Raw genomic sequence first — 27,232 nt, forward strand, 5'->3', positions numbered from 1 at the left:
TGCTTAAATTTTCTCAGCAGGAGGAAGATCACATCATAGGTACTGGAGACTCTTATGTGTCAGATCAATGCATCAAAAGGGAGATTATTCCTGAATGCTAAAACCACAGTGGAAATTTGCATGGCATCCCCAAGGCAGTCTCACCCCAGGACCAGTGGACCAGCATCTCTCAGCTGGGGCTCTTAGGCAAACACTTCATATTTTACACAGAGTGAACAAATCACACACACTATGGTACTCTAACACTCTTTAATCTTAACACAGCTGCAAGCGTCTTTCAGCAGAGAAACCTTCTGGGTGAGTCTGACCTTTGGATAGAGCTTTGCATGTTCTCTGTGATAGTATTTATTGTTACCGTCAGGCAAATGATTCACTTTGTGAATAACCCTGGGAGGGATCTCTCCTTCCAGCAGCCCCACAGACTCGTAAATGTGTTCCACCATCACCATCACATCCATACTGAAATAAGGCAAAACAAGGCAGTAAAAGAAAAATGTTGTGAGACTGATACTTGCACACTGATTTCTGTACAGTCTGCATCCTTTGGAGCAGAAAGGCCAGCATTAAAGTTTAGAAGATATCAAGGGGTTAAGTTTTAAAGTTGAGGCAACTGGTCTCATGTTAGACTTATCAGGAAGAATAGTTATTATGGCTTTTTGGAGGTACCATTTGAAGGAAGGGGGTAAATCCATATTCCTGGACAAAGAGGCACTCTGAAGCACTCCTAACCCTACAGGACACTCCACTTCAAAATGGACACTGGGAATTAAAAAAAAAAAAATCAGCTTGTGAAAAACCACACATCCCTTTGCCAATTTCGTTATGCCACTAGAAAAGGATCTAAATATGTTTGTGTTACAGACCCCACACCAATATTATCATGATGGTTTCAGCTTATTACTGCACATATATGCAATAAACCTCCCCTGGATCATTCCACACTCAAACAACAACTTGGTCCCTGCATTCAATCATCAAGGATCCCAAATTCTTTCTAACGCAGGGCAGACTTTATAATTTGGCAGGCCCCAGGCTGCCTGGGAAAGCAGGTGTCATGGAACTACTGAATGAATTGCCTCCCCAGTCCAGCTACTGAATGGGAGGTTGGGTTAGCCCACAAAATACAATACAAAATATAAAGCACCCAAACAATCCACTTGCTTAGGGTTAGCCCTACTCTCAGCACCGAACAAAGGATGAATCAAAGAGTTGGTTCACATCAGATTGGAGAGTTGGTTCACATCTGAATGTATAGCAGACTCAAGAATTTCATTAGCAGCTAAGCCTGAAAATGGAGACTGCTGCCAACATCAAGCCAACATCTGTAAGCAATTATGTTAATAGAGAATGCGAGAAACAGTTGTGCTCAGATCTTTAGCAATGTACACAATTCAGGCAGCAGTCAGAAGTAGATAAAAATACATGTGCCACATATGTAGGAGTGACAGTTATGTAATACATTGGTTTCATAAGATCAGGATCTGAATTCCTAGCTCAAGCTCATCTTGCATTCAGGTTTTCAGAAAATAAAACTTCCAACACAGAAGCAAGATCAATGGTTATCCGGTATTGGCTGTGCATTGTTCTGTGGGAAGTGAGTTCAGTTGTTTCTTCTTGCTTCCTATAAAACATGTATTGACATCACCATAAATGATGTTAATCAGCCCACTTCTGGACCTCTCAGAAGAGGTCAAAGACTGACTGGGCATGAGGAGTGAACTACCATCTGACCTCAGCCTTGAGAGGCATTAGCTAGGTCGACAGAAGAATTTTTCCATTGACCTAGCTGCATCTGCAAGTGAGTGTTAGGTCTACCTAACTACATTGCGTATGGTATGACATTTTTCACAGCCCTGAGCAATGTAGCTAGGTCAACCTAAGTTTTAGGTGTCGACCAGGCCTGAATATTCCTCTCACAGAGTAAGGATGAAACATAATGGCAGGTCAGAGTGGCGAAGCTTACATTACTGCTACTTATATTGTACCTGTTCTGAGGATAAATAGATGCTTTTACTCCAGAGTTGCCAATACGGCACCTTCCATGAACTCTAAAATTAACGTATTAACAATACATCTTAAAGCAGCACATCCCAGTTTGAAAGGCTCCTTAAAGTAGATCTATAACAGTAACACATATAAAGTGTGTTAAAACAATTGTTTTCCTAATTAAGAAATGTGAAAATATTGTCCTCCACAAAGATTGTTTTGTTCTTTTAAATGAGGAAATTTGCATATCCAAAGCAAAAAGTTACCATTCACTATTGTTCTCAACACCAGTAAATGGATAGGACTTTTGCTCTTAAACCAGCTTCGTTTTGTTTTAAAAAAAATTTTTTAGGCCCTGCAGTAGTTGCTGTCATTTCAAAGACTCCCCATTGCAATGCCATGTTTTTATGTTATATATGTTGTACAGATGAACACAGCAAACTTCAGAGTAGTTTTGAAAATTGAAGGAACTACTAATTATACTGTAAACAGATTGCAATAGCATGCAAACTTCTGTTTTCAGTCAGGATCTATACTTATTGCGCCTTAGGGTACATAATGAATTAGGTTCCTCCCACAGTCAATGTTGGTTCTCAAGTCAATAAATCTTGACCACAGAATAGAAACCAGTAACTGCTTAATAACTTCTTCTTGGCTTTGATTATAAAGGCTAAAGGAAGATTTCAATCTCCTGGTTTCCTTTTCATATGGAAAAGCTTTTAACCATTTTGAATAGTCTGCTTGTCTTTGGTCCCATCCTGGTTGTAGAACATAGGTATATTCCACCTACAATTATTTAGTACATACACAGGTTCTTTACTTTGGGATAAGACTTTGAAACCAGTGACTGTATGTACTCTAAGGACAGCGAAGACAGTACAGATAATAAATAGCCTCTCTTTTATGCTAAAATAATTAACTCCAGTTTCTTATCCAAATTCCCCCTTCCCATATAAAACTGTTACTCCGATACATGGCAAATGTTGACAAGAATCCCTGTGGTATTTGGTTACCAAAAAAGGATCCTGTATAAGCACTTTTTCATTTAAAAAGAAAAAAAATATAGACAGTATTGAGAGCCAAAGAGAGGTATGACAGATGGATAAATGACATTCTCACAGTGCTAGTCAATGCAAGATTTGTGTGTGACTGGTAGGAGACCCACATAGTGCAAACTTCCAAAATCACATAGTAACCCGCTATCCTGGCCAAGACACCCTTTAACAAAGATTATGATTATGGATCTTTCTTATTGGCCAAGACTGCAGTCTGGAGATCAGTGTAGGCAAGTAAGAGAAGAATCAGAAAACAAACCAAGTATGAAGTACTGTGGGCTTGATTTGCCGCTGCATCACTCCAAGTTTACAATAGTGGGCTGATGTATTTTTAATAAGTTTCTGTTCATGGGATTTAACAAGTAGCTTTTGAAGCAGCTTGGCTTTGAGCTTTGGTAGAGCAAAATAACCTTTCACGTAGTTTCCCAGGCAGGGTGACAGTTCTGTAATTTCTTACTGTGATCACGAGGTCTCTCTTGCCTTAAGAAAGTGTAAGCCTTGCAGTACCAGTGGACATCAGTAAACCTAGGTTCAAAGCAAATCTTACCACAGCTCACTAGAGGTCACCCTAGGTATGTAAAGAGTCTAACCTTAACCCATTCTTTCCACCAGGAAAGCTGCTAAGCAAACTGCATAGAGATAAGCAACAAAGAGTCCTGTGGCATAGAGATAGAAAGCCTAAGTAAGCCATTTAATCATTAGTATTATATTGGTTTTGGTTAAATGATTATTGACTGGGCTCATGCAATGATATGATCCATTATTGGTTTCGAATTGTTTTCATACTAGTTAAGCAATTTTAAAATGTACTATTGTTAATTTTTGTATTTGATTAATTCCATTTACGTTATAACCTCAATCTGATTTTCATATTCCTTTAGTGTTTTAGGGAAGTGTAATAAATTATTTAGCCTTATCATTGTTTATGCTCTTAAATAAAAGCCATAAAGCACAGGAAATTGGTTTTCTCTGGTCAAATGACAATGAGGTAAAAACAACTTTAATTAAAGGGATTTTAATTAAACATTAATAGAGCATTTTTAATAGAGGGATAGCTCAGTGGTTTGAGCATTGGCCTGCTAAACCCAGGGTTGTGAGTTCAATCCTTGAGGGGGCCATTTAGGGATTTGGGGATTGGTCCTGCTTTGAGCAGGGGGTTGGACTAGATGATCTTTTGAGGTCCCTTCCAACCCTAAGAATCTATGATTTTATGATTTGATTCAGGTCCTGAGAATCCTATTACTACTACCTCAGTCAAACCAATGTTCTGTGCCAAAGGATTTAGAAACAATTCAGGTTCCTCCAGGCAGAAGAGACTCCATCTTGCTGTGGGTGTGATAAACACTTGCCTACTCCTTAAAGGGCATGTGTGTGAGTGAAAGTGGTTAGGAGTGTGGCTGTTTGGGACTGATTTTCTCAATGGAAATAGCACTACCCTGTGCTGTGCAATGACAGGTGTGACCATCTTGTGGACTGAAGCCTTGGGCTGGGAACTAGGAGCACATATGTTCTAATCTCAGCTCTACTCTTGACTTCCACAGGGGGGAAGGGAGGCAGTATTAGGATCTCATTCTCAATTTTCTCAACTTTAAAATGGGTGCCGAGATTTGATAAATTAATATTTGCACAACAGTCTAAAAATCTAAGGTGCTAAGTATGATCACTTAGGAAATGAACTTCGTAAATTTTTTCTTCACTGCCATGGTATCCACTCTGATCCATAGTCTTTTACTCTTGATATACACATACAGCACCTAACCTAAACGCTCACTATCTCTGTAAACTGCATACCTCACTTGAGAGATGATGTACAAATATCAGCTGTCTGAATACCTTACCACTTACAACAGCTTTCTCTGGGCTGGCCATATGAGAAATGACTTGATATTCATTTTCACATGCTGGATTTGTTTTAGCTTTTATGCTTCAGAAATATTATATAAACAGAACATTAGTTGTAGGAGTACACAGGAATGCAAGAGCATGTGCAGCTTCAACTCCCTTCTCAACATTTTCACATTCCCCAACATATTTAATTTCAACTGAGCTAAATGGGAGGCAGGAGGATGCTTAAATAGTCTCAATTGCTCCATATCAAGACCTCAAGTATCAGCCCTGTTCTCAGATATGCACAGCCACCATGCTAGAATCTTATTAAATTAACTAGCGGCAAGTGCAGTAGGTGATGTATCCTTCCTCACTGCAAAACCCTCCCATTCCATTTGGGTGAGAGCAGGACTCAGCCTTTAATGTATGAGTATGCTACACATTATATTATCAAGGATTAGCGATCACAGTGATAAGTACTTTAGATAGACAAGCATAAGAACCTTACCTCTATATATCCTTATTTCCTGTATGCCTTTCCCCTACTCCTTTTGGGAGTTTATTTTGTAGCTGCTCAATGCATTGGTTTTAAATAGGGGCTGAAATATAGTGGTTTTGCAGTTATGCATGTTAAGGGAAAGGTAATAAAATTTCATGCTATGAGATGTAAACTGATCATTTCAGAGGCGTGAAATGGATTTTCTCTCCAATGTATGCCACCACACAGTTGGTCAGCTACATTTTGGATGGGCTTCACCTTCCTAGCACCAGATATTGGCCTCTGCCAGAGAAAGGATAGTGGACTTGATGTGCTAACATTTGGTATGGTGAACCCTATGTTTTTTTTATTTACCATCACCTCAGCATCCCTAGATTTATAATCAACAGGGTTTTCAACTTAAAATATAGTGTGACAAACAGGGTACAGGCACCTCATGGAAGAACAGTGGGTCTGAACCTCAGAGAATAATTGAATCAACTGATTGTATACAATATTATTGTACTATACAAGTGTATCGAGTAAGGCAGTGGTTTTCAACCTTTTTTCATTTTCAGACCCCTAAAAAAATGTGAATGAAGGTGTGAACCCCTTTTGAAAATGTAGACATAGACTGTGGACCCACAGTGGACTGCGGACCACAGGCTGAAAACCACTGGAGTAAGGTCTTATGAAATGGGATGACACACGGGTGATTAATATCATTGTTAAATGTATTTATAAGCACTATATGTGAAATTATGGATACCTAGTGAAATTATGCTTTAAAGCCTGTGACCAAACAAAGGCAGAAACAGGTTTTCTCCCAGGCAGGAGGGAAGGTAGTTATCTCCCTGTGTCTAATGTAAATTAAGCATTATAGAAGCCCCATTTACACGTGTGTCAACAGGAAGAGATGAACAGCCAGGGGTCATCCTGACTCTGGGAACAAAACATTGAGTTTTGGGAAATTTAAAGAGAATCAAAAAGCCATTTTGGCATCCATCACTTAAGGGACAAAGCACTTTTGGTATCTGTGAAAGGTGGATCCCCCAGCTATGTGGGCGGAAGATGCCGAAAACTGACTAAGTGAGAAATTGCCTGAGACCAGGGTTGTAATCTGTTCAATTTTAGACACTAGAAAGCATGTATTATTTTTGGTTTATTTGTAACCATTTTCTGTTTCTATTATCCTCACTTACATCTCTGTTCTTTAATAAACTTATTTTTGGTTTGACCCTAAATCATCTCAGTATTAAAGTGGGTCCTCAGCTAGACTAACAGGCTGGTGTGTGCACTCTCTCTTCGGAGGCAGCAGACTTGGTAATTTCTATGAGTGCCCAGTGATATGGCGTGGATACTGCAGAGGAATGCTCTTCCAGGGGTTCGGGAACTTGGGTTCATTAAATGTTACCCGAAAAGCAAGGTTATGACTGGCAGAGTCTTGAGGAGTTTGCCTGTGAGGCAGACAGAATGGTGTGGCAGGGAGCTGACACACAGTTTAGATTCCAGCAAAGCTCTCTCTTGCTGAGGCAGAAGGGTAAAACACAGTGGCTTGCCTGTTCCCGATGCCTCAAGAAAGCACCACAGAAAGGTCTAAAATTGAATTTTAAACACATAAAAATAAAATTAAAAAAAAATTCCCTGCTGCAGAAGTGTCACAGAGGTTAATTAAAAGTGAACCCAAGACCTGGGGTTTCTAGCAGCTAAAAGACTGCTAAAACATTTAAGGGAGACTTGGGGTGATTTTCACTGCCTCTGATGATGCTCACCCCCTTTCCAGATAGTGCTAAATCAGGGGTCGGAAACCTTTCAGAAGTGGTGTGCCAAGTCTTCATTTATTCACTCTGATTTAAGGTTTCGCATGCCAGTAATACATTTTAACGTTTTTAGAAGGTCTCGTTCTATAAGTCTATAATATATAACTAAACTACTGTTGTATGTAAAGTAAATAAGGTTTTTAAAATGTTTAAGAAGCTTCATTTAAAATTAAATTCAAATGCAGAGCCCCCCGGACCAGTGGCCAGGAGGTGGGCAGTGTGAGTGCCATTGAAAATCAGCTCGCGTGCCACCTTCGGCACCCGTGCCATAAGTTGCCTACCCCTGTGCTAAATCATCCCAATCAGCCATGATATTTATCCCTGCAGCTAGAAACAATACTTCTGAACAGCAAATACTTTTGCCTTGGGTATGGATCAAATTGAACTAAATAGCAGGGTTTTTTTTTTTAAAAAAAAATTCAGAGGGGAAGATAATCCCAAAGACCTCCTACAAGGTTCTCCCCACACCTGCATGCTGTCTAGTTATACAAGTTGGATATTGTGCTATTCTACCAGGACACCAAGGAAATTTATCAGAAATAAATATTTCTAGTAAATGTACTTTACATAAAGTTTGTATGCCAAATGGTGTTTCATCTATCCTTGGGATCACTCATCACTTGAAGCAACATAAAGGTTTTGCTGGATCAGAGCCTTAGTGACAAAAATCAAGGGGGGGAGCTCCCTGTTAATATATTGGTAGCAGTAATGCTTCTAGGGCATTTAAAAGCCCATCAACTGGGCTTTGGAAGACCACCTTAGGAAGCAAGGTACAGAAGTGCAAATTTTCCACTGTGAGCACCTTGCTCTCAGGAACCAGATGTTCAGACTGAAGAACCAAGTTGGATACACAATAGTTGAAGAAGCAATTGCTCAGATAACTGGGTACCAGGTCACGTAAGGGTTACAACGTACAAAGCCACACCTCAAACTGCACCCAGAAAGAAAGAAGTAGCTGGGCGCAGCACTGGGCCCTAGAGGTATGTTCACAGAGGCTCACTCCACTCAAGAGATAATAAATAAATACATAAATCAAATAAATAAATAATACCCAGCTCTTATATAGCCCCTTTCATCAGTAGATCGCAAAGCACTTTACAAAAAAAGATCAGTGTCATCCCCATTTTACAGATGGAGAAAACTGAGGCCCAGCACGACGAAGTGAATTTCCCAAGTCACCCAGCAGGCCAGTTTTAAAGCCAGAAATTGAACCAAGGTCTCTTGAGTCCCAGTGCAGCATTCTATCCACTTCTGTACCACCTGGATCTTTTTAAAGATTGCCCACAGTACAGCAAATTGTAGAAAGCTAGCCTTGGGGCTAACACGATGAGTGTAACAAAGTCTGCATAGGAGAGGAACAGACACAAGGTGAAGTCTTGGCCTCACTGAAATCAATAGCAAAATTCCCATTGACTAAAATGTGCCAGCTTTTTCCTGCAGGTTCCAAGCCAAGTGTAGAAGAAAAAAAAATCACTGTTTTCGACTACTGTCACCAGGCCATCCAAAAACAGCAGTACTACCAGTATAACTCCAAGACTACAAATCATAGTGGGAAACACTCTGGCAACAGAAAGTGCAGTCATGGCCCCAGGTTATTCCTGTAGATGTCGTCCCTCACCCACCATCAGGATCAATTTTATCTTATTCAAATTGACCTTACACATCCACATATACATCCTCACATGTGTCAGACACTGGGAGACCAGTGAGACATCACTTTATTACGAAACAACTGACTTGAATTTCATTGAAACAGGTAACAAACCAAAAGCCAGTGAAGTTTTACTGGAAGTGGTCTTTTGCAATAATCACATACAATCTGCGCACATAATTATTGGAAATAACCAGTGGAAAGAGAACGCCTCAGATTACACTCACAACGTATTAGAAAACAACATCTCGTTTAATGTATGAGCATTATATCAGGTATGATCCCCATTATGTAATTAGAGTAAGCAAAGCAAAAACGTTCCGGACATGCAAGGGAAGAGTCTCTGGATTTTAATCATAGAATAGTATGTGGTTTCATCTGGTTTTCCTATAAAATCTTTTACTTAAAAAAAAAAATCTTTCCAAATAGGGAAGCTCAGAGTGGGTCATCAGAGAAGCATGCATTTGTCAGACTGGAAGAGAGCCATGGACAGTCCCAGGTGAATGGTGTTTGTCCAACACCATAGTCTGTCAGATTCCAAAGTTCTCACCCCCTTACCTCCAGCCCCCTGCCTCTAACCACCCCACTCCCAATACCTCAGCAGGAAGGGAGACATCTGTGAATCCTCTGGCACGGCTTCAATGTTTTACAGCTGTAATAACTAAAGAGAAGAGTGTTTTCTAGCCCAAGATTACTGAGGTATTTTTCTAAACAGATGCAAGTGTGTGGGACTCAGTACAAGGAATAATACCCCACCAGGGGAGGAGTATGGGGAAAAGATGAAGGGGAGTCATGATCTGTGCATAATTGATCTCAATTCAGGTTGATTTATCTTCCCTGCCCACTCAGCCTATTTGTCCAAGTCCAAACTTCTAATCCTTAAATCTAAACAGTATTGCTGGCAGGTTGTACTCATTCTTGGCTATGTCAAATTAAATGAAAAATGCTGCAAGGAGGATGCTTACAACAGTGGTGATTTCTGGGTTTGATATACATGTAATAAAGTGTATCTGTAGTATGCTTCTTTAGAAGCATCTTGGTGTGTGCATGTGATGCTTGCTTTCAGAATTTATTAAATGCATCTGATCCCACAAAGTTTGTGTTTCTCCCCTCCCCATGCATTATTAGCCCACTGCAAGCACTGTATGCCATGGTACCTCAGGCCTATATACTGTATAAATAAGACAATATGATATTTGCCAATTTGCAGCCAGGCCATAACAGCTGGCATTTGAGTGGTTTTGAGAGTGATCTGAATCATATTCAATCACAAATTAGAGAAGATGGTCAAGCTGAATAGCCACGAGAAAAAAATTACTCTGAAGCACAGGATTCCTAGAAGGGTTGTGCACACCAGCTCTTCAAATGCCTACACTGTCAGATTTATTCCTTTGCACATTTCACCAAAATCAGTCTGCAAAGAATCATTGCAAATCAGTAGAATGATTTAAAACAGTCTATATTTCTGTAAAGAAAACTTGAACTATCAAGCACTTAATAAACCACATAGGGAAGGCTCCAAGGGTATGTCTACACTGCAAATAATTAAAAAAATACATTTGAAAAAATCCCCATACTAGTGACTCTCATAGCCCAGGTCAACTGACTTCAGCTCTTGTGACTTATGCTATGGGGCTCAAAATAGCAGTGTAGGCTCAGGCTGGAGCCCAGGCTCTGAGACCCTCGAGACCAGATTTCAGAGCCCAGGCTCTGCTATTTTTAGACCCATAGCAAGAGCCCCCTTTGAGACTCACGGCTGCAGTGTAGCTGTAATACAGTGGCTAGCTTCAAGTGTATGGGAGATCAAAGAACCTGAGACAACTATGAGCATTTGCTTTGATAAACAGTGTAGACTCCATGATCTTGGAAACACTCTCCTCCCAGGAACTGCAGCATCAGAATTTCCTAGATGGCAAACTTTGCAACATCCATTTTAGATGTACCACTTTTCAGAGGCAGTACTTTGGGTATTATGTAAAATTGTGGTCGGACTTACCAAGTACCAGTAGTACTCACTGAGCTATCAGGACACCAATTCTTCCCAATCCTTTAATTCCTGATACTGTCTTGTTTATACTCACTCTTCCAACAAGATTTTCCTTTGCACAGTCCTACTGTATGAGCATAGAGCATCGATTCCTTGGCCTTACAGATTTCAGTCGTCAGATATAGAACTTCATAGTCAACTGTGAGTCTAGAATTTAGGACCTTTTGCTCCGAAACCACAATCCACTATCACTTAATGTCAAGGAAACTCATCATTAGTTGTAGTAATGCGAGGGCTTATGCACTCTTTGTAGGCTAATCACTGGAGCACCCATATAACATAAGAAGATGGAAATTATGCCTATAATTTATGTTCTAATTCTGAACAATCTTCTCTCTTGTTACATGGGAATTCTTAGAGTAACAGCAAAGTCTGCAAAATTAACTGCATTGAAGGAAATCATCTAATTAGAGTTAAGACTGAATAATATCAGCACAGTCAGTTTGAATGTTTATGAGAAGGGTTATAATTAAATAAATTGGCAGTTACTGAATGTATTTGATTAACTGATTGAATCAAATGAGGCCAATTACCATGTTGTTAATCAACTACTGCTTTTCTAGACCAGACTGGATATGATTAAAAATAGAGATTGAAGGTAAAAAAAAAAATTCAGGTCTTGGTCTTATGGCAATTTCTTTAACACAACAGACAATAATAGGTACTGTAATCAGTTTGTATGATCTAGCCTGTGATTAAATTACAATATTAAGTCTTTTTTTTTAAAAAAAAAACCCTAAAAAGCTTGTTAGTACAATTTATATAACCTGAAGTAAAAGGTTTGGTTGCACATTAAGGCCCAGATATTTAGAAATGCACACTTTTATAATTCTTTCATGCTACCATAGCCACTAACTCAGAGGTGGGCAAACTATGGCCCATGGGCCACATCCTTCCTGCCCAGCCCCTGAGCTCCTGCCCTGGGAGACTATCCACGAACCCTCCCCTGCTGTTCGTCCTGCCCCACAGCCTCAGCTTGCTCCGCCGCCAGCACAATGCTCTGGGCAGCGGGGCTGTGAGCTCCTGGGGCAGCGCAGCTGCAGAGCCAGAGCCTGACCCGGTGCTCTGTGCTGCACGGTGATGTGGCTGGCTCCAGCCGGGTGGCACGGCTGCCTGTCCTGGTGCTCTGGGCGGTGCAGCTGTAGCAGCAGGGGAGTTTGGGGTGGTGATCAGGGAGCCGGGGTGTGGACAGGGTTGGGGCAGTCAGAGGGCGGGGAACAGGAGGGTTGAATGGGGGTAGGGGTTCTGGGGGGGGGGGGGAGTCAGGAAGGAAGGGGGATGGGTGGGGAGGCAGGGGGCAGTCAGGTCAGGAATGAGAGGAGGGGTTGGATGGGGCAGGGGTCCCCAGGGGGCAGTCAGGAATGAGAGGAGGGGTTGGATGGGGCAGAGGGGGGCAGTCAGGGACATGGGTTCCGGGGGCTGTCAGGGGATAGGCAACGGGGGGGTTGGATGGAGCAGGAGTCCCGGGGGGCTGTCAGGGGGCGAGAGGCAGGAGGAGTCGGATAGGGGGCATGGCCAGGCCACGCCTGGCTGTTTGGGGAAGCACAGCCTCTGCTAACGAGCCCTCCATACAATTTTGGAAACCCGATGTGGCCCTTGGGCCAAAAAGTTTGCCTGCCCCTGCCCTAACTGTTATATACGATCTAACAGGTCACTTGAGTACACAATTGTAGAATCGCAGGACTGGTAGGAACCTCGAGAGGCATTTAGTCCAGTCCCCTGCACGCGTGGCATGCGTGCATGCTTACAATGACAGTAGTTGTAGATGCAAACAGTGTACATTGCTTGTTTGCACACACAGATCGTATACATATCTAAAAATCTGCGCCTAAGTCAGTGTAGTTCCATTTTGACTTTGCATGTAAAGAGTTAACCCAGGACACTTACAAATATCCAGTTAAATAGAAAACATCTTTGTCATTCTAATCTATCATTTAAAAATTCTTTTCTCCACTCAATCTTTACCATAAACTCTTGGAAATTTGAAATTGTTTCCCTACTTAAATAAATTTTCCTCTGTGGTCGCTCAAACCCTGACAAAGACCCTTGATATTTACAATGTTGCTCATGAGCAGTGAACTGCTAGCGCTGCTTCAAAACCACCACAACAAAGAGCCCATAAAACATTTTTGTTTCAAAACAACGAATTACAGGATTATTGCACATCAACATATTAAAGGAAAAGTTAGATTACATTTTGGATCTTTCCAAAATTCTAACACTTTATGCTTATATTGATCTTTTAACCTTCAGCATACTTGACAAATCCCCACAATACCCTAATAAAGTGGGAATGAGGCAGAAGTGCTCAGTGACTTCCCATGGGACACCAAGGGTGTGTAAAGATCAGGATCAGAACTCAGGAGTTAGTGGTTCCTCATCCCATATTCAAACAAATAGATTGAATATGTTTTTTGGATGGTTAACAATAGCATAAGCTACAGCTATAAAAAAAGGAATTTTAAATTGAACTTGAGATGTCATCAGAGAAATCTTTTCAGTAACACAGTGTCAGATTTTGCAACATGCTTTTCAGTGCCTTTTTTGGTATTTGAAGAAATCACATCCTAATTTGAAATGTTCCTGCTGAGTTTATTTCTGAGAATTCTTTTTAACAGCAGGTCAGCTAAAGAGCAACTTACTGAAAATGAGGCAGTGTTACTAATGTAGATGAGAATGACCAAGAAAGGTTAACATTTGTGACCATGATATTACAACCAGAGAAGATATGTAATGCATGATTGGGAAGAAGGCAATGATATGCAAATCCATCCATTCAAGCTACTCAGTTGAAAAGACAGCTGGATGGAAAGAAACAAGCAGACACATGGGCACCTATCCATTTTACTTCAGGTACATTTATATTCCACCAACAAACTTTGTTTCTCTTTAAAAATGCACAAATGGAAAAATCTGAATAAAACCCTACAATGAAATTCTCTTGACAGGTGTTGAGGATAGAATCATGTGCATGCTGTGAATATTTTTGTTAATTCTGAATCAAACTGTTTTGGTGGTATTTACACACCTTTATAATTTGATTTCTGTAAAAAACAAAATTATTTGACTTATGGAACTAATCACATAACAAAATACCAATTTTTTATTTTATTTTACAAATTTGAACACTCAAGGGAATCCTCTTAGTTTATGGGAAATCCATGGGCTAAAATTTGTTTGCAAAACATTTGTCAAACATTTTTCAAATAATGAACAAATTTGCAAAAGTCACTGTCAGGTTGTGGAAATTTTGCTAATATGTAAAAGGGCCAAATTCACTTAATAAATTGTTCACAGCAAACTTTTCACTTGGTTCTAATAATAGATAATGTCTGTACTGAATGTCATTTGGCATTTTGCTTTTGATTCTCATAGCTGTATCTAAGTCACCCTAAAGTCTGAAAATATGAATGCAAAGTTTCAGGGAACTAACTCCAAAAGAATTTGATGCTCAGTCCAAATTAGAGTCTTTTAAACTGTATAACTTGAGCTGCTAGAAAATTTGCTGACAAAACACTTTTCTATCAGAAAACGCAAACTAGACTGAATTGAAACTTTCTGCACGAACTTGTCAATGGAAACTAGCCTGGGTTCACTGGGCTGCCCGACCGCCAAACCAGAATTTTTAAAACTGTCCATTAGGTGGAAAAATTCATATATCCAACTTTTCATTTCAAATAGGAATGTATTTTTTTTCAGAAATGTGAAATTTTCCATAGGATAGAAATTCCAGTTCCCACACAGCTCTATGTAAAACACCCTTTTCCACAAAAGACATATAATTAAATCAAGCAAACTTTCATTGTGTTTCCAGATCTGACAAAATACTATTTTCTAAAGCAAGAAAAGGAAATCCACCATGGTATTTTGTGTGAGGATTCAAAGATCGTTCCTGGCTGCCTTTGCCAAGATATACATCATTTTCTTTCATGGTGTCAGAGAGTGCATTGCAATAAATTAATCACAAGCCACTTTAAAGGAAAGAGAAAAAAACTAAATGTGAAATGAAAGAGAAAATCTAGTTTAAACTTTCTGTGCCTGTTCTCTATTTTCATTTTCAACACTTACCTTTAAATAATGGCAAAAGTGAGGTAGGAATATTTTCAAAATACACTCAACACTTGTGTTAGCATCTCTAATACTCTCTGTTGTTACCACCACCACCACCAAAATTAAACATTATAAAAGTTACAGAGAGGACCTCCCTCATTCTTACATTATCTCCCTATCTTACGAGCCAGGCAACAGACTGAGGACCCAGACAGACATAGCCTAGAAACCAGGATATGTTGAATTTTCTAGCCATACTCTTTTAGAGTAGATAAAAGGCTTTCAGTCTCCTCGCAGAAGAGGAAGAAAGGCAGTTCATAAGGGAAATACAGTAATTTTAAAAAGCCATTATAAATGAGCCCACTAGTTCAGCAGATGTGCTCAAGTACAAAAAGCTGCAACTATGAAGTTAGTCAGTTCCATCCACAATCATGCAATTCTGACCCAGTTTGCTTTTATCTTTTATGTCAGGCAATCTAAAGAAAATAGGATTTTATTTAATGGGAGAGGAGCAAATAAACTCACGACAATTAAAGACCAGAAATAATCTCTCGGTGGTTTAGGCCAGCGGCATTTTAATGATAAAAAGGTTTAGATAAATTACTCAAGCCAAGTGTCTTGGTTGTCTTCCCTTTTTCTTTGCTCCCAGGGTGAAACAGACAGACCAGGCTCATTCTATTTACTGTATCCTTTTAAACTCTAAAACACACACATTTGGTCAGTCAGGAAATTATGGTACAACTGTCTTAAACAAAATCAGTTTTAAAAAGCCCATGGGAAACATGGAGCACTGTGAACTAAATCTTGGTCCCATCAAAGTCAACAGGAGTTTTACAACTGACTCCAGCAATACGGTCTGTGGCCTTGCATTTACCCCTACTCTCTTCTGTGGGCGTTTCAAACAGCATTCTTCTAATCTGGCAATTATAAAGCTTTTTTTCCAATTGTAGCTGCTCTACTGTCCTTTCTGTTCCTATTTCCAGTTCTAGGACCTGATTCAAGAAAGCTGTTCAGCATGTGCTTGAGTCCTGTTGAAGTCAATTGGAGTTAAGAACCTGCTTAGAGTTAGCACTTTCTTAAGTACTTTCCTGAATCAAGGCCAATTAAGTGCAGATTTGCATCACCCCATTCCCACACAACAGCTCTCCACTATTTCCCTCCTCACTTCTCAGCCAGCTGCACTTACCGATAGAACGTAGTATAATCCACCGTTGAGTGACAATTCTGAAACTCCCAAGCCTTGAGTTTCTGGCATTCCCTGTGGGCCCGAAGTTTTACCCTCACTGTTCCTTGGCACAGTTCAGGTACAGGTTTCTTCTGTGGGCGACTGCAGAACTCATTCAACTCCACGCGCCAGGACTCAGCAAAGTCATCCACATCAAACTTAAAATTCCCATCACCTCCTACCAGATCATCTCTCTTGTGCCCATTATAGTTGCCACACAAGCCACAGAGTTTGCCTTTCAGATGTGGTGCAGCCATGACTTCGACAAAACTGTCTCCATCCCAGGAGATTTCCAAGCCTATTTCAGAGAAGAAGAAGAGGGGGAAAGGTTAATAATTAACAGCTATTTGTGTTTATAAACACGTTTTTATGGGAACCTAAGTAAAAACATTTGGCTTCCTTTATAAAATCTATACATGCCTCAGTAAGGGCCTCCTCTACAGGAAGTGCAATATTACTCAGATCAGAGACGATTACAAGGAACTATAACTGTTAGGTGGATCTGGATACGTTTGTTTTTCTGGTGGAAGGTGCTTGATTGACAGATCTGGAGATGAAACAGAAGTACTCTGAGTGAAATCCTGACCCTATTGAAGTCAATGGCAAAACTCCCATGATTTCAATGGAGACAGGATTTCACCCATTATGTAGAAAAAGGTACAGCACAGGCAGCAGCTGGACAAACTTTGCCTACACCACAGTACATCACCAATGAGTTCTGGAGAAGCCACTTGCTCTAAAAGAGCATTCAGTCCCTGCCCTCTATTTTCATGTTGCCAACTGATAACTCTTTTGGATATGGACATGTAGTCTGAGACCAACAATTCATCTCACGCAGGTCAATAAAGATATGTCTGATGGGTAACAATGTTCAGACAGTACCAACCTGAAATGGTTTCAAAATGCTTAATTCAAAGGGGTTAAGGGCTCTGTAAGACCATTACCAATCCTTGACCCAACTAATCTTCATAAAGTACCAACCCAGTTGAAAGGGGGAGAGGGACCGAATACTCACCCAGTAGCTGGGATTCAGATGGGTTGCTACATTCTGTGTCTGACAACACTTTCTTTAAACTAAGATTTAGCACTTTTGGGACATTGAATTTTAAATTGTTTTCTGTGACAAAGTATTATAATAAATCCCCACCATTTTGTTATTATTTTGGATAAAAAAAAAGAACATTGGGAGCTGCTAAGGTTCAACTCCCACCAGAAACTGTTAACCTTTATTTTAATTCTTAACGCCACTATCACCTGATAATCATACTTTACGCTTATGTAGCATGTTTCCATGAAAGCAGAACAAAGCACTCAACCAACATTAATTTCTCCTCCCAACATCCCTTTGAGGAAAGTAAGTATCATTATCCCCATTTTATTGGAAATGAGAGAGAATAAATGACTTTGTCAAATTCATACAAGATGTTAGTGGCAGAGACCAGAAGACAACCTGGATTTCATTACGCCCAGTCTTGTCACCCATAATCCCATCTGTATTCCCCGCTATGTTTATGTATACAACTAATTAAAAGAACTAATCACTCCATTCAAAACTGGCACAGTTTCTCCTGTAAAAAGTTCTCATTGTCTCACACTACAATTCCAATGTGCACAGCCCTCAAATAAAACTGGATGTGGCTAAATGGTGATTATGGTCAGAACAATGGCTGCAAAAGAGGTGCTTTGTCATTGGCATATATTGCCTTGGTCACACCCTGGCTTTGAGACATGTAAGCAACAACTGTTTTGGGAGACAGTTAGCAAGCAAGGTTTTGCAAGTACCTGCACAATATTCCTTCCCACATAGATTGTTTCTATAGAGTATGGTTTCTTAAGTTCTAGTTCATCTTGGTTTAGAACATAACTCTACTTTAAGAGTTTATGCTCAACTCATTCCCTTAATGAGCTTCATCAGGCTGCTGACCTGAAGTGGAGTCACAAAGGGATGGGAAGGGAGAATGGCCCACACCCAACTAGTGTTCAGGATTAATGTTGATTCAGCAAGGGTTAGATTACACAGCCCTTACTCATGTTGGTAAGCACTTTAATTCTGAAAAATGGGTGTCTAAACTGGGTGTTTTCAGGCATTCCATATTTATTTTCCATCAGCAATTTGATTTCTAAAAAGTGATTCACTGACTTCAGTGGAACTACTCATGATTGCCAGAATTAATAAGGCTTGTGCAGTCCAGCCCTAAATAAACTATTCAAAATGTGCCTGTATCTTTTACAACAGTTGTCACCAACCGGTCGATCGCGATTTATGGGTCGATCCTACAGGATCTCCCAGTCGATCTCGAGCAGTACAGCAGAACTGCCGCTAAGACAGGCTCCCTGCCTGCCCCAGCCCCACACCACTCCCAGAAGCGGCCAGCATGGCCCTGGGAGCATAGGGGCAGGGGTGTCCCTCTGCGCGCTGCTCCTGCCTGCGAGCACCACCCCTGCAGCTCCCATTGGCCGGGAACGGGGAGCTTTGGCCAATGGGTGTTGTGGGGCAGTGCTTTCAGAGAGGGAAAGTGCGTGGAGCCATGTGCCACCCACCCCACCCAGCGGCCACAGGGGCATGTTGTCCCCTTCCAGGAACGGCATGGGGCCAGGATAGGCAGGGAGCCTGTCTTAGCAGCAGCCACACTACGCCACCTACCAGGAGCCACCAGAGGTAAGTGCTGCTTGGCAGGAGGCCGCACTCCAACCCCCAGCCCTGAGCCCCCTTCCGGAGCCAGCACCCTGAACCCTCTCCTGCACCCCAAGCCCCAGCACTGAGCCCCCTCCCAGAGCCACCACCTCAAACCAGCCCTGAGCCCCCGCCCAGAGCCAGCATCCCATACCCCCTCCTACCCCAACCCCCTGCCCCAGCCCTGACACCCCTCCCAGAGCTTGCACCCCTCACCCCCTCCTGCACCCCAACCCCCTGCCCCAGGCTCAGTCCAGAGCCCCCTCCCACACTGTGAATTCCTTGGCCCCAGCCCAGAGCCTGCACCCCCTCCCGAACCTCAACCCCCTGCCCCAGCCTGGTGAAAGTGAGTGAGGGTGGGGGACAGCGAGTGACGGAGAGTGGGGGGGATGGAGTAAGTGGGACGGGGCTTTGTGGAAGGGGCGGGGTAGATCCTGGGTTGCCCTTAACTTCAAAAAGTTATCTTGGGCGTAAAAAGGTTGGAGACCACTGCTTTACAATATTTTAAAGAGCTAGTTAGTGTGTCTTCATGTCCCCCTCTCTCTGAGCCCCATCCAGAGAAGATGTTGGTTACAGTCTCCCACTACAAATTCTGGCTCTTTAACTCAAGCTGTAAACATTTGTACTCTAAATGTGTCAGTTCCTGGTTCAACTCCCAGTGTTGACCAAGATAGCAACTGTTGCACTAGTAAAACAGGATTTTTCTAAAACTCCATATAGTTTAATTATACTATATCCTGATTTAATTTTCAGATCTTAGTGAACATTTTGTTACTGTATAATGCTACATTTTTAGATTCATTATTTTTCAGAGTCATTCAGTGATGCTTCTTTGGTTTTGATGAACAAAATAAAGATCTCTCTCTCTAATGGAGCCTTTTCTGCTTTTGGATAGGAGGAATCATGTTTATATTATGACATTAGCTAATACTATAATATACATGATATTTTCATTCTTGCCTAATCACACTATATAACGTGTATCTTTTTATTTGTGCATAGGTGGAAAAATTAGTTTGTTTAAATAAACCAACTAACAAAGGGGATTATTCTATGGAACAATGTTTGAAATGGTCTCTTTGGCAGACAGAAACTGTTTGAAAGTGTTACTTGGTGCATATTTTTTTCCCCCCACTAAATAGATGAGTTTCCCATTCTCTTGGATGGGAGTCAGGATGTAAGTAATTGGCAGGGTTTGAAGCCAAAGGATGCAGCATCTGTCCCATCTGCGGATGTGCAGAATAGGAACATTTTTTGAGTTACTTTTTAGGGGTTTCCAGTTTTTCCTTTTTAGAGAGATGCTAAACCAACTTGTTACTCAGCTTAACTTGGCACAATATACTGAATTTTAAAAAATTCATTGTTCATTTATGCATGTCCCACACTGAGTCTCACATGCTGGAGGCTCACATCAATTGTTCTGCAGGATTTTTCACAGTTCAGGCATCCTCAAGATCTGGCAGCCAAGATTCTGCTCTAAGGGTTTAGGTCCAAATGCTTGTACACAAAGCCTCAGCAAATGGGATTTGTGCAGAGGATCTCTGAAGGTTTTGTGCAGACAGAATACTCCCCCATCTTGATGGTAGAATGAAGAATTCCCGCATAATATCAGCTGTGCTCCCTTCTGTTTCCAACATGGGGATTTTAGACAAAGTCTCTACAAAACCACAAATCCACTACAATACACTTGACCAACTATTTGCACCATCAGGGAGCATGGCACCAGAATCGCTGCTTCCTGGTGCTCAACACGTTCCTTCTCCCTGCACAGCCTCTCTGTAGCAAGTTCTGCCACTGTGCAGAGGAGCCAGGTAGTTCTGCTGCTTTTCAGACATTGTTTGCCCAGGCAAAGAGGAATTGGCCCTTAGTGGTGTGTTCACTGAAAGAAATCTGATCCTCCTCCATTAAAGGGAAGAATTATTTGGACTATAATTTGCAGCAATTACATACTATTTGGGACGTTGTCATATGCCATATTTGCACTACATCTTCCACCACAGGGACAAAGATGTGTGCAGCTGTTTATTGGCCTTATGTCAACAACAAATGGAACAGCAGCAGGATTAGCTGCCAGTCGTCTTTGATTCAGAACCTCTCTCTGGGCTGTGGTCGGCTAATGAATTCCACATCATTAGAATTTAGTGTTCAGCTGACTGCAAAAGAAACCCTCAAGATGCTTTAAATTAAGACTTTTGAGTAACGGTCATCTTGTGTGCATTTTACAGACAGGCAAAAAAATCTGCCTTGCCGTTTTGAGGAACAAGCCCATAGCTGGGATCCACATTATGCAGGTTACATTTCCAGTGGATATGTGAATAGGTATCTCAATTCTCATCTCAGCAGTGGATGCTATGGTACATGTAAAATAATCATGCTAGCTAATGAGTATCACTATGCCTCATGTCTGTGACTGTATCACTTTATAGGCGGGATTGGTTTCACTGCTTTCACATGGCATTTAATTGAATTAACAGTAATTATTATTCTCACTGAAACAGTACTCCATTGTATAAGTAAAATTTCCCAGGACTGCTACCTACCTGACACGTGCTAATGAGAAATTTCTTAACTTCCACCCTGTGTTTATCTATGCTGGAGTTCTACAGTCTCAGATCCATTTATCAAAACAGCTGTATGCCCAATGGTCTAACATTTCGACAATTAACATATTTGCTAGGATTCAGCAGACCTGAGTGTCTGCTCTCTCACTTCCTTATTCCTTCACAAAAGTTACCAGATGTTCTGACTGTTCCCATTTGTTCCCACTTCTGGGCAGGGCTGGCTCCAGGGGTTTTGCCGCCCCAAGCAGGGAGAAAAAAAAAAAGCCGCAATCGGGATCGCGATCTGCGGCAATTCAGTGGGAGGTCCTTCGCTCCGAGTGGGAGTGAGGGACCCTCCGCCGAATTGTCTCCGAATACCTCAAAGTGCCGCCCCGCTCAGGAGTTGCTGCCCCAAGCACCTGCTTGATAAGCTGGTGCCTGGAGCCAGCCCTGCTTCTGGGTCTAACAACACAAAGGAGACCAAAAGCCTGAATTACAGCTCCATACAGATACGCTCTCATTCAGATAAAGAAAGAACCCTGCAAGTAGCTGAGGTAATACAGCAAGCCAGGGCCTGGTTTTCAAACTGGAGCCTCCATTTTGATGGGCATAATTTGGTATGCCCAGTGAATTTTGTCCACAATTTTGCATATGCAACTCATTCAGTCTTTGCCTGCCAATTCACTGCAGGTGTGGAATTGTGATTATATACACACTAACATGGGGCACAATTTTTTGCTGTGACTGAAAACATGAAGTCTTGTTTGATAATCAGCTTCCTATTGTTCAGTGTTACAGCACGTCACTTGGTGACCATAGGCAAACCATTTAGAAGTCACTGGAAGTGAAAATCGTATATGCATTTACATACATGGACTGTCCATGGACAGGTTTTCCATTTGCAGAAAGGAACACATTCTGAAGAGAGATTCTGCAAACAAATTGTAATTTGCAGATGAATCTCTGTTCTTGCATGCCTCAAAGGGATGTTGTAAGGTTGAATTAATTAATATTGATAGAGTTCTTTGAGATCCTCAAGCATAAAGCTCGGTTTAAGCACAAAATGCACATGATTATTGCTACTGAATTATTGTTTCTTCATGTTTGCAATTCTGGAATTGTTGCATTTGGAGATTTCACTAGATACAGGTCAAATACCACTATATTAGCAACTTTTATGCTTCTTCCAATGTTTCTGATTTGGAGCAAGCCCCACCTGCTTTGGTTGTCACTTTCAGCAAGTAACCATCCAAGTCGATCTGAAACTGAGGAGTCTCACAAGGCAGCGATATCCGGGTCCCGTTCCATTTCACTGTGAGGTGCTGCTGGAGGCTGATAGTGCTTCTGCCCAACACAAGGTCCACAGATTTTGTCCAAGAGAAAGAACGGGTCCGACGTGCATCGTTTTTCACCAGCACCTGGAAGGGCGAGGCAGAGGAGGAGCAGTCTTTTGTCAAAACGTACTGACATGTTCCCTGAAAGTTAAATGTCCTTCCATCAAAAGTGTTGTAGTGGGGGTCTCCAAATACAGTGCAAACTCCAGGCTCTGCAGGTGAGTGAGAAACAAAAGCACCATCAAGACCAATTGAAGTTTGAAAAGCAGCAGTTGATAAGAACTTAAGAGAGACAGCCCACCCTTATACGCCCAAAAGTTTATAGTTAGGTGGAAGTGGAGGGCAACTAATAATAATAATACATTTTTTTTAAATTGAATGACAAGCTTGTTGCTTTCTATTTTTTCAATTTAAACATTCTTTTCAGGGTTGGGAAAATAAACATCAACATCTGTGAAACTAGCCAGAAACAAAAGACAAATCAACCAGTCTAATTCCACCACTCAAGCTGAATGAAACATAGAAAAGAAATTAACGGGTGTGTGTGTGTAAACTATGTTAGATTATTTTTAAAAATTCAGTTCCAGCAACCAAAGGCCCTGATCCCGCAATCAAATCTGTGCCTGTGCCCAAAACCTTGTTTCTGTGCAGAGCCCAGTGGAAGTCATTGGAGCTCTGGGCAGGCGCAAGGGTCTGGGCATGTAGGTTTTATTGCAGGCTGAAGGTGTTAACAGTGACAGAAATATGGAACATATTATATATGTTCCATGATATAACTTATTTTAATTATATATATATATATATACATACATACATACATACACACACACACACACAGAGAGGTTATATCCTGACCCCACGGAAATCAATGGGCATTGTGCCATTGACTTCAGCAGTTTCTGGATCTGCCCTTACATGTTTATATATTTATATACATAACATTTATATTATAGACATAGACAGATATAGTTGTTTGGCCAGATTCACTTGTTTTTTCTGGCTGGCCTGCTCTGCCCTAGAGACATAAAGTAGCTGTAAATTTGCCTACCAGTGAATCTAATGCCTTCACATAAAATGTACTCTCACATTCCCTATATAATTCTATAAAACATAATCTAGCCACTAACATAATTTAGCCACTTTGATTTTTTTAGTCGATATGGTTCTGTTGATACCTGGTTTAAGTCAATATTGGTTGAAAAACAAGCACTTTGTGAATATCTAATAGTGTGATTTATTTACATAATTATTTTCTACAAATGTAGGACAAATTTCTGGCTGGCGTTTTCATCTGTGAACATGTCAGAGAAGTCACAGATCAATGGGGAGCAAAGTGCATTTTTTTCACCCTGATTATTATTTTTATAAATTTTTTGTATTGCTGTAGCACGTAGGGGAACCAATCATAGACTAGCACTCCATTGTGCTAGGCACTTCACAAAAATTCAACAAAAAGACAATCTCTCCATGAGGAGTTAAGTAGTTCTAAGTCTACTCTACATCAATTAATGCAGCACAGCTTCACTGATGCAGCTGCATCACTGCCGCACTTCTGGTGAAGACGCTCCAAGCCGACAGAGAGATCTCCCATCGACTAAATAACTCCTGCCTCTGCGAGAGGTGGTAGTTATACACTGGCACTTAGGTTGGCATAATTTCCATGCCTCAGGGATGTGGATTATTCACACCCCCGAGCAATGTAAATTACACAGAAGTAATTTGTTGTGTAGATATAACCTAAGTATGGGCTTGTCTTCACTACGGGGGTAAGTCCACCTAAGTTACACTACTCCAGCTACATGAATAACATAGCTGGAGTCCATATAGCTTAGGTTGACTTACCCCAGTGTCTTCACTGCACTGCATTGACAGGAGATGCTCTGCAGTCGACTTCTCTTACTCTTCTTGGACAGCTGGAATACCAGGGTCGACCGGAGAGTGCTCTGTTGTCAATTTAGCGGGTCTTCACTAGACCTTCTAAATCGACCCCTGCTGTATCGATTGCAGCAGCCTCAATCTCCCCATAATGAAGACCAGCCCTTAGATTCTAACTCCCCTCCAACGGAGAGGCTGTGTGTAGGCTATGTATGACCAGAGATACGGATGAGACTTCAGTGGCAGGGTCTAGGGATTAAGTGGAATGGCTCATATATTTTAGAGTTTCAGCCTCCTGATGCAGCAATAAACACTAGCAACACTACCATCAGCTGATTACTGCTGTTCCTGGCAGGAATAGTGCTGCAATCAACAGAATAGAGATGTACATTAATGTTGCTCTTGAAGCATCAACATACAATCACCACAGCAATCAGGCAGTTATCACTAGAACTATTCATTAAAAGATGAAAGTGGATAAAGAAGTTATATAAATACCACTTATCTTTTGAAAAGTTTAAAAAAAACATTAATCAATGATCCATCTGGTTAATCCAGCCTCTTGGGTCTAAAATGGACTAATACAAACCTACAAAGATGAAAGGAAGCATGGTCTTGTGGATAAGACATAGAATTGGGATCTGGGAGCTATGCCATACATCCGTCCTTCCTCTACCACCTTAAGTAAGCCACTTAGGTCACATTTTTTTATGTTTGGATGCCTAGCTGAGGACCCCTTGAGTCTGACTTTTTCCAAAGACAAGAGCACCCCCAACATCAGCTGAAGTCAATGAGAACTGTAGAAATCTGAAAATCATGCCTTACGAATTACCAAATGAACCCTAAAAATAAATAAATTAAGGGGTATTTTTGAAAATGTGTGCACCAACCTCTGTGTGCCTCAGTTTCCTCATCTGAAAAGGATAAGGATAATACTATTCACCTCACAGGAGTCTTATTTTACCGATGACAAGTTCTACTGATTTCAAGGAATGGTTACCCATTTAAAGAATTGTAGCATCAGGTTCTGATGCTACTGGTAAGTATTATTAGCATTTTGTCTTCATTTTCCTGTATACTAATGCAATTATTTGCATAAAATTTATTTCCTTATTTGTTTTAAGAAATTAGATAACATTTCTATTCATGTGGGCACGGAACTTCTAAGAAAATGAGGAAATAGCCCAAACCATATTGAAAATTTCAATGAAAAGAACTGTTTTTGGTCTGTGTTTCTGGAGGCCAAGAATATGGAGTTATTGTATATATTATAACTAAGTGTCTTTTTATTTCAGCTAAGACAGACATGGTTAAGAATCAAGACACAGAGAACAAACATCATTTATATATGTGCCAGCTAAATTGTTAGTACTGACAGGATCCAAAAGAAATATTTATTTTTAATTTTGAATGTGTTATGCAGAGTAATTTTGTTTTATGTTATGTTACATTGTGTCACATCATATGTCAACTTGGTGCAGTGCACTTACAATAAAAAAAGAATATATTCTGGGCTGGACAATTCAGTGTCTGATGCAAATGTTGTTGTTTACTTTAAGAACTGAAATTTAAAAAGAGTTACCTAGGAATAGTCTAAATTAGCTGATACTACAGTGCCTTTGTATAAAATATTTCTGAAAGTTTTGTTAGAAATGTTTTTTAAAAAAATCAACAGTTTGCATGAGTGTGTGAGAGATACCTCAAACACTAGCCAACAAGGAGAACTAGTGGAGTTCCTCAGGGATCAGTTTTGGGACCAATCTTATTTAACCTTTTTATTATGACCTTGGCACAAAAAGTGGGAATGTGCTAATAAAGTTTGTGGATGACACAAAGCTGGGAGGTATTGCTAACACAGAGAAGGCTGGGGATATCATAAAGGAAGATCTCGATGACCTTGTAAACTGGAGTAACAGTAATAGGATGAAATTTAACAGTGAAAAGTGTAAGGTCATGCATTTAGGGATTAATAACAAGAATTTTAGTTATAAATTGGGGACACATCATTTGGAAGTAACGGAGGAGGAGAAGGACCTCGGCGTACTGGTTGATCATAGGATGACCATGAGCCGCCAATGTGATATGGCCATTAAAAAAGCTAATGCAGTTTTAGGATGCATCAGGCGAGGTATTTCCAGCAAAGATAAGGAGGTGTTAGTACCGTTGTACAAGGCACTGGTGAGACCTCATCTGGAATACTGTGTGCAGGTCTGGTCTCCAATGTTTAAGAAGGATGAATTCAAACTGGAACAGGTTCAGAGACGGGCTACTAGGATGATCCGTGGAATGGAAAACCTGTCTTATGAAAGGAGACTGAAAGAGCTTGGCTTGTTTAGCCTAAGCTAAAGAAGGTTGAGGGGGGATATGATTGCTCTTTATAAATATATCAGAGGGATTAATATCAGGGAGGGAGAGGAATTATTTAAGCTTAGTACCAATGTGGACACAAGAACAAATGGATATAAACTGGACACTAGGAAGTTTAGACTTGAAATTAGACGAAGGTTTCTAACCATTAGAGGAGTGAAGTTCTGGAACAGCCTTTCAAGGGGAGTAGTGGGGGCAAAAGACATATCTGGCTTTAAGACTAAGCTTGATAAGTTTATGGAGGGGATGGTATGATGGGATAGCCTAATTTTGGCAATTAATTTAGCAATTGATCATTGGTTA

The 27,232-nt window shown here is 40.8% G+C and overlaps 1 protein-coding gene across 1 annotated transcript in view; it reads right to left on the reverse strand.

Moving 5' to 3' along the window:
• Positions 1-27,232, reverse strand: part of BMPER (BMP binding endothelial regulator) — a 212,142-nt gene that overhangs the window by 45,577 nt on the left and 139,333 nt on the right. Inside the window, exons 12-13 of the mRNA XM_045003070.1 lie at positions 22,570-22,899; positions 16,101-16,437 (exon numbers count right to left, since the gene is read on the reverse strand). Coding sequence (XP_044859005.1) covers positions 16,101-16,437; positions 22,570-22,899 — 667 coding nt within the window. The remainder of the gene's footprint in view (positions 1-16,100; positions 16,438-22,569; positions 22,900-27,232) is intronic.

Source organism: Mauremys mutica, chromosome 2, assembly GCF_020497125.1.
Source record: "Mauremys mutica isolate MM-2020 ecotype Southern chromosome 2, ASM2049712v1, whole genome shotgun sequence".
Lineage (NCBI taxonomy): Eukaryota > Metazoa > Chordata > Testudines > Geoemydidae > Mauremys > Mauremys mutica.